The 12,382-nt window shown below is 38.4% G+C and overlaps 1 protein-coding gene across 1 annotated transcript; it reads left to right on the plus strand.

The window, feature by feature from the left end:
- The first annotated feature begins 1,399 nt into the window (after window positions 1-1,399).
- Window positions 1,400-3,028, plus strand: CHRM2 (cholinergic receptor, muscarinic 2). The gene has a single exon (XM_008941378.1). It carries the CDS (start codon window positions 1,436-1,438, stop codon window positions 2,834-2,836), a length of 1,401 nt encoding a protein of 466 aa, XP_008939626.1. The 5' UTR covers window positions 1,400-1,435; the 3' UTR covers window positions 2,837-3,028.
- Window positions 3,029-12,382: the final 9,354 nt, after the last annotated feature.

Here is a 12,382-nt window from a genome sequence, read left to right on the forward strand (position 1 = left end):
TATATAAAGGAACCAAACATAAATGAATTTTTTGTCTCCCTTTGATTTCACCACTGCTTTTAGAAGCTTTCTCTTAAGTGATGTCTTCTGAGTAGGGAAAAAAGAAGAGAATATTTCAATTAGAAACAACCTAACTTCTCTGTCACATCTGGCCTTCATGCCTCAATAATCCCTTGAGCACAGCCCATAAATAATGAGTTCTCAGAGATTTGCTGTACAATTCCAGTGCATTGTCTTGACTTCCAGGGGATGCACAAAATGTACACAGGATGTACATATCCTGGAGGCAAAGGCATGCATTGTTTTCTTGGTTTTCTATGAAATGTATAGTGTTAAGAGTTTAATTACTACTTATTGAGTACTGCCGGTGGGCTATCCAGGGCACAAAAAAAAAAATTGCTGTGTATAAACAGAACTGATTTTTATCTGTTTCTTTTTTATCATTACCCTGTTCTCCATTTCAGAGCTTTTATCATAGCTTTATGCAATACAGATTAAAAGTCTTATGACTGAAAAAAAATGAGACAAGTGAAGCAAGTAAGCATCAAGATAACCTCATCATTTAAGAAAAAACAAAAAACAAAACAAACAAACAAACAAACAAACAAACAAAAAAACCCAACTCTTTTCCACATACAGTCAAAAGGATGTGAAAAATAACTTTAATATCACTAAAATGGAAAAAATAATAATAAAAAAAATTGTACACATCTACCTAGATGGCTAGATGCTCAACTGAGGAGAGTTTACTAATGCTGTTGACTTCAACAGACCTACTCTCTTTTGGTTTATTGGCAGACTAATAGCTTTAGTCTGATGCAGTGCCAAAATCTTTGCAAGCATTGATAAAATAAAGTAGCTGCAGTGTAAGAAAATGAGAAGGAGACATGACACTGACTTGTTCCATAGACGTCACAGAAGCATACCCAGGTGGAATACAAAGGAAAGATGGAAACATAAGTAAGTCACGTTTGTGTCATCTGACTCCTGGTAAATCACATCTTTGCTTTGTGTTATAGGAATGGAATACCCTCAGGACTGAACTATTTTATTTAAAACGAGCCAAGTCAGTTATTCCACTGGTAGGATGGAAATAAATATACAAATCCAGTTCTAAAAGCTTCAAGTCAGTACTAGCTATAACAGGACAAAGAGAAAGAAAAAAATGCATCTGAGAACTTAATCTAGATCTGGACGCAAAAGCTGTGTTTTTGTCACATACTTAGAGTTATCACATAGCTCTGTTACTACTAAGGGAACATTATAAGCTGACTGGTCCTTCTGCACACATTTTCTACCTCTAAACTCTTTCTAAGTAGTTTTTTGGGGACCCATTTCCTAAAGACAAAGGGACTCATTTCATGACAGTGTCTGTTTTGTTTTCTTTCCTCTGCAGGCCTAAGTGACTATTTGGTATCTTGTTAGCAGAACAGAAATGGATAACTCAACGTACATAAACTCTTCCACTGAAAATGTGATGGCTTTGGAAAGTCCCTATAAAACTGTTGAGGTTGTTTTCATCGTCCTTGTAGCAGGTTCTCTCAGTCTAGTCACCATAATTGGGAACATCCTGGTCATGGTGTCAATCAAAGTCAACAGGCACCTACAGACTGTCAACAATTATTTCTTGTTCAGCTTGGCCTGTGCTGACTTGATCATCGGTATCTTTTCAATGAACCTGTACACCCTCTACACTGTGATAGGCTACTGGCCCTTAGGACCTGTGGTGTGTGACCTCTGGCTGGCTCTTGACTATGTGGTCAGCAACGCCTCTGTAATGAACCTCCTCATCATCAGCTTTGACAGATACTTTTGTGTCACCAAGCCTCTGACGTACCCTGTAAAGCGGACCACTAAGATGGCGGGCATGATGATCGCAGCTGCGTGGGTGCTGTCCTTCATCCTGTGGGCCCCTGCAATTCTCTTCTGGCAGTTCATTGTGGGAGGAAGGACTGTCCCAGATGGGGATTGCTACATTCAGTTTTTTTCCAATGCTGCTGTCACTTTTGGCACTGCCATTGCAGCCTTCTATTTGCCTGTTATCATCATGACTGTCCTTTACTGGCAAATCTCCCGAGCCAGTAAGAGTCGGATAAAGAAAGGGAAAAAGGAAGCTGCCCAAAACCAAGATACACTTTCCCCCAGCCTTGTCCAAAGTAAAATTGTCAAACCAAACAATAACAACATCCCAACTGGTAGGGATGGGTTGGAGCACAGCAAAGTTCAGAATGGAAAAACCACCGGAGAGACTGTGATGGAGAACTGTATTCAAGGGGAGGAAAAGGAGAGCTCCAATGACTCGACCTCTGTCAGTGTAGTCGCTTCCAACATGAAAGAGGATGAAGCTGCCAAAGATGCCAGCCAGACTTCTGCCTCCCAAGACCACCTCAAAGAAGAGAACTCCAAGCTGACATGCATCAGGATAGTCACCAAGTCCAAAAAGGGTGATTGCTGTGCCCCCACTAACACTACTGTGGAGATTGTAGGCACCAATGGGGAGGAGAAGCAGAATAGTGTAGCCCGGAAAATTGTCAAGATGACAAAGCAGCCAGCCAAAAAGAAACCACCTCCTTCTAGAGAGAAAAAAGTCACAAGGACTATTTTGGCCATTCTTCTGGCCTTCATCATCACCTGGACCCCATACAACGTGATGGTGCTCATCAACAGCTTCTGCACATCCTGTATCCCTGGCACTGTATGGACCATAGGGTATTGGCTCTGTTATATCAACAGCACCATCAACCCTGCTTGTTATGCGCTCTGCAATGCTACTTTCAAGAAGACCTTTAAGCACCTTCTTATGTGTCATTACAAGAATATAGGAGCTACAAGGTAAAAGTAGTAGTAATAATAATAATAATAATGGAAAGGGTGAAAAAGTTCCAAATTAAATTAAAAAAAAAAAGAACAAAACATTACAAAACACAACAATGCCATAGCACTTTATGCTCTTCTATGGAATGTGCAATCTGGGATGTAAGTGGAAATACTGATATGGGGCATCAACGCCAACCCTGAGAACTACACTTTAAAACATTTTTTAATTATGAAAAACAAATTTAGAGGACATGAGGATGTTTGAGGAATTATTCAAGTATGTGGACTGGAAGCACAGTTCCTGGCTTTCTGAGACTGTTCTGCAGAAGGGCTTTAGAGTCTACAATTTTTTGTCATTCTGTGCAAAATACTTGTTCTTTTCTTTTCTCTTCTCTTGTGTGGTTTTTGGTATTTTTTTTCTGTGTCTGTTTACTATGTTTTCATCTAAGGAAAGAAAAAAAGACATTTTAACAATAACTGTGTGGAAGAGTCATAGGAGTTTGGAGGATCCTTATGTAATTCAAATGAATCATAGCAGATGGTTCCTAAAGCTCCAAGTTGTCTGAAGTGTTTTTTGTCACTGTCACGTCAGAACTTTAATGTTAGGCAAACCGTCATGAAAGTTATGTTATGTTGTTTATAACACTACAATTTCTAAATCTGCATCAGTTCTGAAAGTGTAGTTATGCTCGACACATAATCACTGCCTAACCAGTGTATCGTACAGAGTCTGCCACTTGCTCCTTTCTAGAAGTTTTTGTTACATGATTCCTTCATCATGTCAAGATAAAAACAAAAAAAAAAAGTTGGTCTTTTCCAAATTGTTACATCTCAAGACTATTTCAGCATCCATATAAGCCAAAGCTTTTGAGACAATTTTGTTCACTTTGTCATGTAACACCCACCCGTGAATTTGTATTTTATTTCCATCAGCTTTTTCTTCCTTTTTGTGTCTTACTTGTCCAGGGTGTGAAGACTGAATATCAAAAGAAGTTTTCTTTTCAAAGGATTCATCCAGTCAGCCACCATGGTGGCCAAAGAGCCTCAGTTGAAGAACAGAAACAAGGTTATTACTAGGAAAAAGGAGGCTACATCCTTTTAAAGTTGGATGTACAGTTGAAGAGGTATACTGAGGTTGCACAGAATGAATAGCTAATTTTAGATGATTATGCTTTTGACCAGCCAAAAGATGATTCCCACTCATTTATTGAGGAAAATAATAAGATGGACTAGTGTGCCCACATTTTTCAGGTTCCGCCTAAGCCCTTCGTGTGAAACCAAGGTCATTCCTAGCTGTATCCTAGACAAGATGTTTACTTTTTGGAAAAGATATTTGCTACATTGCCTTTTGTACCAGCTGGGAGCAATATTTTCACTGTAAGCCAAGGGATAATGCTAATAAAAATGTAGAGAGGAGAACAGTGATTACACAAAACCAGATACTGAAATAGTCTGGATGGGGGGGCTGACAGAGGTCAAGTTCAAAAATTACTTGCTGCTCCACACCAGCTCAAATTCTGATTCTTTCTGCCTGGCAACAAATTTGCTGTTTCAATATTTGATACTTATTGTAGCACAACTGAACACTGTGGATAAGATATAGTGTATTAGATTACTGAAAGCAGCAATTGTCTGTGAGTTATGCATATTCTAGTCATCTCCTTAGTTAGTCTAACTTCCAGGCACTATTGAAGGTATCCCTGCAGATTTTGTTACCCAAAATAGTAGTTTGCTGCACAGACAGTGTCCTGAGAGACAGTATTCTGGAGTGAAAGATACCTACCAAATCATTCTGTTATTTCATACTACCACATTAGAGTCTTCCAAAATGCAGTTCAAAATAGCAGCTTTCAAGATCACAGGGAAATTAATCTTGCAGACTTAAGTTTTACATTTGACAAGCTCGTTGGAACACAGTGTCAAAGCACTTTGGCAATATGACAATTTTCATGTTTCAAAGTACAAGTTCCTAGCAGAAAGTGAAAATGAGGATTAAACTGCAGTAAATTAAGGCCACATGAAACACAGAATTAATGTGTCTTAATATGTATTCATTGATTTTATACCCCTAGTGATTTCCTCCTAATGTATCTAAGTGTCCCCATGCAGCCAAGGTTCTAATTTTGCAACACTCACTTACCTTGAGTCATATTTACTACCACTATTTTCATCTTCCTGCTTGTAAGGAAGAATTACTCAATGATAAGGCTGGCAAAACTGCGTGCCACTTGTCTTTAAGAACTGCATTCGTTAGACTTATCTTGACAGGTCAAGAGAAAGACATAATCATTTCTAGATTATTAATTCTCTTACTGTGTTAAAAAATGCAGATAAAAACAAAAGATGAAATGGAATCTGTTCATTGCCTGAACCTTACTTCCTTACAAAAGTTTCATAAAAGAAACACCTGCTTCTCTTTTTTCAGCAAGTGCTGGGAGTATCAATAGCACAGGTACTCAAATTTGGAAATAATGGTTTGTATATTCTTATTTATTCTTTTAACGCAAGTTTTCCAGCAGGTGTGTAAATCCTTTATTCTGACCTGTGAAGCTGTTATTTGATAATAAATTATTAATGCCTCTAACAGCTAAGGGATACTTCTGTAGTCTAGGAGATGCAAGATATACATTACAATTACATTTTCTCATCATGTAATGTGGTGACATTGAAAATAATGTCCAGAAAAAAAAAAATATTTAGGGTCAGCATGCATCAAATAAAAAGGAAAACCTTCAGTCTGAAGCTTTCTAGCACTTTTCCCTAGCAAGACCCTCATTTTTTATCCTAAAGGACGAAATGCATTGATTTGCATTATAGTATATTTAAAAGGCTTGCAGGGCACACAATTCTGTATGTTTCCACCTTGTACTAGTTCAATGAAAAAAATATTTCCATGCTACAGCAAGTTAAACAATGTAAAAATAGATTATATAATGAAACTATGAATGTACATGCAGGCATGTGAACACACACCCCAACACATTTTATATATATGGAAAATAATCACCTAACGTTCAAGATATTGCATGGGCAGAGGCAACACTTACTCGTGACACTGTCTATCACCTCCCAGAGTCAAAGACAAGACAATGCCTGCCCTGAGATATTGGAAACCTCTAGGATCTTCAGCTGATTTTGTCTCAGTAAGACAAGAAGTGGGATAATATTTCAGAATCACAAAATAATTTGCTCGTTAAAACAACTTTTGAGCTCTCATATCTCTCCTTTGTGTCCCAACCCATGTTCACCAGGTTTCACTTCCCTTCTGAGTGATAGTTCTGCAAGATGGAGATGTTGGTCTTGAAGAGCAGTGCTCCCTTCGTACCTCCTCCAGCTTCCCTGGCTGTCACCTGCGCCCCATGATCCCCAAGGCCTCAGGTGGTCCTGTTGCTGGTGCTGCCACATCTTCACCTTGGGCTTGGCCAGAGGATCCCAGCAGCACACCCACACCATGTGTTGCACTGGCCACTTTCAATTCACATAGAAATCGAGCAAACTATACAGGTGACTCAAGAGAAAAGAGAAACAAACAAACAACAATCACCCTATAACAACAACAAAAAACTGCAGCTAGCACTTCTTGCCCTCTCCTTTTCTTCCTCTTATTTCCAGAAACAGGCTAAAATGGAAAGAGCCCAACCAACCCTTGACAGTAACCCTGTTGCATCAGGATCTGTCACATCAGCAACCCATGTGGAGTGACTTGTACTGTCACAGGCCAGTGTTACCTGGATTCTCCAGGGAAAAAACAAAAACCTGAATATTTGTCAATCCAATTGGCACCCTTTCTGACTTATTATTATTATTAAACATTATTAGTATCTCTGGTTAAAAAAGAAAGAAAGAAAGAAAGAAAGAAAGAAAGAAAGAAAGAAAGAAAGAAAGAAAGAAAGAAAGAAAGAAAGAAAAGACAGAAAAGAGCCAAAGTAATGTTGAGAAATCCATTTTCAAGCGAGGGCAAAAGCCTAAGAAAAATTTCCATCAGCATTCTTTCTTTTTGGGATTTTAATTTGATTTACTAAGAGTCATGAGGATCCATTCAGCGACAGCAAAGCATTTGAACATTGCATGGTGAACATAGTCCAAAGGCAACAAGTGCATCTATATAGGTCAGATTGTATTTTCTTTCTGTTTCTTTCTATTTTGTCTTACAAATGCTCAAGGGGATGGGAGTGCTTAAATGGACCCAAGGGATCAGTTGTTTGGTATCCACAAAACATGAAGGGGACAAAAGCCAGTGTGTTAAATCTATCAGCCCTCTTTTTTATATTTTTCTGATGAAGGAAAACATATTGACAAGAGGAGGCATCTTTCGCAAGTGTGGCTGTGGTGAAAACAGCCCACACACCAGTGAGAAAACCCTTGGGGTGGCCCAGCTGCTTCTGGCCTTCCCAGCTGGAACAGGGGCAGGAAGAGATGGATAGTTCTTTGTTTGTTTCATCTCCTAATGGGTTAAAACATGTCCATGTATATGCTTTGCAGTGGGGCTCGCTAGTAAACTCACTGGTCCCTTCCCCAGTTTTATTTTGATCCATGTTATTCATTCCTATGGATGCAATGACTGCCCCAGTGCTGTCCACGGATACAGCTCCTTGTTTCTCATGTTGTGCTGAGGTGGCACGCTTTGAATTTTTCACCTCAACTGATAGTATCTCTCCTTGCCACTTCTCTTACCCAAAACTGATCCCGGTACCAGCTTTGTAGGACCAGGTAAAGCATTCTCTCAGCAATTAAACTGCAAAGCTGGCCTTGATGCAGCTGATGAGGCAGGAAGAGTGCTGCTACTATTTCTTTTCCCTCCCTCTCCTTACAATAATCCCTAAAAATCTGTATTTTTTGACTGATCAGGGTGTTTCTTGTGAGACACTAAAGTCTTGGGAAAGAAACAGATTAAAAACAAACTCTGATCCTGTGGGTGAGGGGTGTTTTCTTGACAAGTAGGGGGCTTGGAGTCTAATAGCCTTTGATATTTTTAAAGATCTCTTCCTAGATGGCTCTGTACTCTCAGCTGACTGTGGTGCAAGTGGTAGAAATTGAGAAACTTAAAAGAAGTAAGCCCCCAGTCTTTTCACTCCTGAGTCTACAGATGTTTTACATAACATGTCTGGAGACACTTGCTAGAGATATGATTTCTATATAGTATTGCTTTTATTGTTCTTCTATTTAAATAAAAAAACCCTAGACTTTTAAGAAATCTTTTTTCATTTTAATTTATAGAATTTTTTTCTCTGAAGGAAGTTAACAGACGGTCCTTAATTTGCTGTGGCTTCTTTTCTCATTCTTTTGCCTCTCTCTCCTCTTTTGTTACAGTCTTGACAAAAAGCTTTCCTCCTTCTTACTTTAACAAGAATGTCACCTGTTCCAGCTACAAGTGTGCAGTTTCTCTTGCCTTTCAGGCACTGTAAATGCTGGTATTCAAGATCTTTAGCTCCACCAAAATACTGCCTTCACTAGCAGGTAAATCCTCCTCCACAGAAGCACAAACTGCTGTGCAACATGAGAAGTTCCATAAATCCTTTCTGCATGGGTTATACATTGGAAATAAAACAAACAAATAACTTTGCATGAAACAAAGCCGAATTAATTCTCTTCTTCCCCAATCTTTTAATCTCCATATTAGAAACAACAGTGGACTATGGCAAAGAGTGAATTTTCTTGCAGTAGGATACCATGAAGAAACATGCAGATTAATTTTATGCCCTGTGCAGTGATAAGGCAGCCCCTCCTTCCCTTGAACCCCCTTTCATTCCTGTGCTTGCCAGCAGAGTATGCACTGAGAAATCAAGCCTAAGAATGTAATTATAACAAGGCTGAATTGGACATGAACCATTTACCACAACCAATGCAATTATTTCTCCTATATTTTTACTTCTCTCTTTTTGCTATGGCCTCTTTTGCTACATGGTGGATCTAGTTGGTTACATGAGCCTGTCAGTCCTCCCAGGCTTCATCGTTCAGGATCCTGGGTGGACTTGCTATATGCATTTCATTCTGGTTTTAATGAAATAAAGGAAGACAAATTCTGGTGTCTTTTACCTTTCAAAGCTTTGCATAACCCATAACCTGGAAAACATCATTAACTAACTACCCTTTTCCATTTTTTTATAGTGAGGGGTTTTTTTTTGTTGCTTTTGTTTGTTTGTTTGTTTTTTGTTTGACTATGCTTGCCAAGAAGAACACAGAAACTGTTTTCTTTGAGATGTCCTAAAGTGCTCTGACTTTTTGGGAGAGGCAACTGTGGGTGGTACATGAGGCAGTATGATCACAGCCCACATTACAGTGGCATTTGGAAGGAAGGATTTTGCTGGGTGTTTAACGTTTGGACTGACTCCCCTGACAGCACTGAAGAAAGCACAAGGAGAAACACTTGGCATGCCCTAAATTGTGAAGGGACAGAGAGGTCATGATTGGGTTCCTTTTCTGCTCCTCTCAGCTCATATAGGCTGTGGGGAGGGGGGAGGAGGCTTTCTGTCCTCAGGAGGCTCTCTCCCTACACCTCCACCCCAAAGACAGCCCTTCTCTGAAGCACATCATGGTAGTAGTGGTAGTAATAATAATAAAAACTCTGGTGAGAATGCCATGGTTACCAATTAAGAGACCTTCTTATATCTTATCCTTAATTCTGATGCCATTTGGCAGAGGTGGTTGGTAAATTAGAGATTAGCAATTTGTAAATATCTTTAGATAGTGTGTTTTACCATGACCAACACCATATACTGTGTAAAAAAAAAAAAACAAAAACAAAAACCAAAACATTATGTGTAATACTATCCAGGTAAGTTTATAATGTAAATACATCTACAATGAATGTCCAATTACTCTTCAAGATCTATGTATGAGGAAGAACCTCATCCCTTCTTGAGACATTTTTTAACTTAAGGGTATGGAAAATCTGTTATTCATTTATAAAAAACCAAAACCAAACAAAATAATAATAAAAAAAAAAAAAAAAAAAAAAAAAAAAAAAAAAAAAAAACAAACCAAACCAACTGCATTCTTTTCTTCAAAAGAAAATACTACTGAAAGAAAAACGTATTACATGTATGCGATATCCAACATTATATGGTAAAACTGGGAAAAGAGGTTCTCACAAGTCGGGGACTGGTCAAATTTTTGATGCCATACATTTGATCTTGTATAAATAAGATAAGCACAAGTTTATGGTTAGCTGTCTAAAGCTGACCTACTTGATTATGTATACATTATAGATATATATTTATATATGCTGTATAGATATATACATATTATACACAACAGTGAAAGCAAAGTTTGATAAAGTCATACTAACTGGGAATTTGAATGTAATGTTGTGCTCCATCAGGAAGAAAAACATGTGTGTTATTCAGCAACATTCAAATATGTTATGCAGGATGAAGGAAAAGGGTGTTTCACCAAAACAGCTCATGAAGGACTGAGATGAGGGTTTGAAATATCTTGAAAAGACAACTAAAATTACATGCAATATATGTGTATGTACTTCTGCTCAGTTGTATTCCTAGTTGAAGCATTGCATTAAACAGCAAATTATAACAATAATAAAAAAAATTTTGTATGTGTATCTCTGGTGTTTCATTTACTGAGTGAACTATCCTGTGAAATGTGGAACTGGGTTAGTAAGTGGAGAAAAATAGTTTCTCTACAGTAGCCATGGGGTTGTAGTAATTAAGAGAAAAAATCTAATGTTCATTTCCCCCACCTTCTTGGCATGTGTGAAGTTCAAGAGAGGTCTGGAGCACCACTTTGTTCACCCCTGTCTTCTCTGCATCTCTGTTCCTCCCACAGTTCACCTCCTATGGTGACTCTGCCTCCTTCGGAAGTTTTTGCCTTCAGCTGCAAGGTCTCTTCAGAGATCTGATGAAGGTCTCCAATAAGACATTCCTCTGTACATTTATGTCATCCAAGTGTTAAAAGGGAATAGCTAAGACACTGTTGTAGCCATCCTGTTATATCAAAGCAAAATAAATTTTTAGTTAAATATAGAGGGAGATGGAATCAAACATATTTGGAGCTCTCTCTGCCCTATGAATGCAAAACGAGCTGCCTGTCATATCTAGAAAACATCTGGGAGTAGGAGTAAAGAGCATAGGTTGCGTAACTTCAGCTCCTTTTGGTCTCAGAATCTTGTCTAACCCCCACTACAAGAGCAGACAGGGCTCAGAGGCAGCAGAGGAAGCCAGTGATAGTGACTGGAGGTCACCCATGCCTGGGTGAATCTGGCTTTTGGTACACAGTCAATCTTGCAATTTGACAAATTATTGAAGATTGTGTCACTTTGGCACAGCGTGTGCATCGGCGCTGTCAATATAACGATACTTCAGCCCAACCACTCCATAAAGGAAAGAAGTAATTTTAATAAGGTGGTGTATATTGAATTATTTCTAAATTTTTCCTTTGTTAATATTTGAGAATTTTCACTGTTTCCACCCTTTAAGGACTTTACACCTATCTTTGTCTTCTCTAAGACTTCCAATCACTGTCATTTGCTCTATTGTTTCTTCAGTCTAAGCTTACCTTCTGCCATTTCACCATCTTCCTGTCCATAAGCTTTCCACAATAAAAGCCAGAAAAGTCACTTTTGCATTTGCCATTTTCTCAAAATAATCAGATAAATTTATGTATTTGAATATATTCCTTTCTCTGCCCTGTATTTAAGTCCCTTGTACTCTGCAAAGCATATGCTCTACTGATAGAATGTAAGGTGGGAAAATACTAATACAGCTCTTTTACAGGTAGATCCTGACAGTAAAAAGACACTTGTCAAAATCACAATAAGACACGAACAGGTATCTGAACTTTTTTTTCCCAAACAACAGTCTGATTTATAGCTGATTTCTCTCTTCCGTTCCAAGTACAGATTATTGCTTTCAGACCCCACTATGCTAACCATCGCATCTCAGGCCATATACATAGCTGCTACAATCCAAATAATACTCTCACATAACCCTAACTATAATCCTATAGTTGCCAACATGTGGCTTCAGGGGGGCCTCGAGATGACAATTGTGAGAGTTTTAACAGATGGAAGAGGTTTCTGCAAATACAAGGATTAACTTATAAATATGTGGGGTTGCCAATCCTGTTCAAAACACAGCATGGCAGGCCAAGACTTAATTCCCTGCTCTATATGTTTTGAGAAGTAAAGTCTGAAAAAAAACTTTTCCCAGCATGGTCTTTTTTTATTATTATTATTTGTATGTGTATTTAAGTTCACCTAAAATATTACAGAAAGCATAGAAGCCTACTGCTAAGGCTACCTGTAAATTCAGAGCACTGAAGCTAAGCTAATTTTTTTTTTTTTTTTTACCTTCCCAGAGGAGGGTTAGGCACATTTCACCAACCACACATATTTTGAAAATTTTGTTGCCAGAGTTGATTGTGCACAGGAGAAAAGGGACATGGCTGGTGTCAAACTACACATCCCCATGCCTAAGCCATTATAGTTTCACCACTGGGCTGTGAACAAGGTTACCTTTCTCTTTAAAAGACTAGAATCATGCTTAAGCTCAGTAAAAATTGCCACCTCAACCTCCACACACAGTCAGTATTATTTATAGTTAATGTAATA

Source organism: Merops nubicus, unplaced genomic scaffold (genome assembly GCF_000691845.1).
Source record: "Merops nubicus isolate BGI_N331 unplaced genomic scaffold, ASM69184v1 scaffold18075, whole genome shotgun sequence".
Classification (NCBI taxonomy): Eukaryota; Metazoa; Chordata; class Aves; order Coraciiformes; family Meropidae; genus Merops; species Merops nubicus.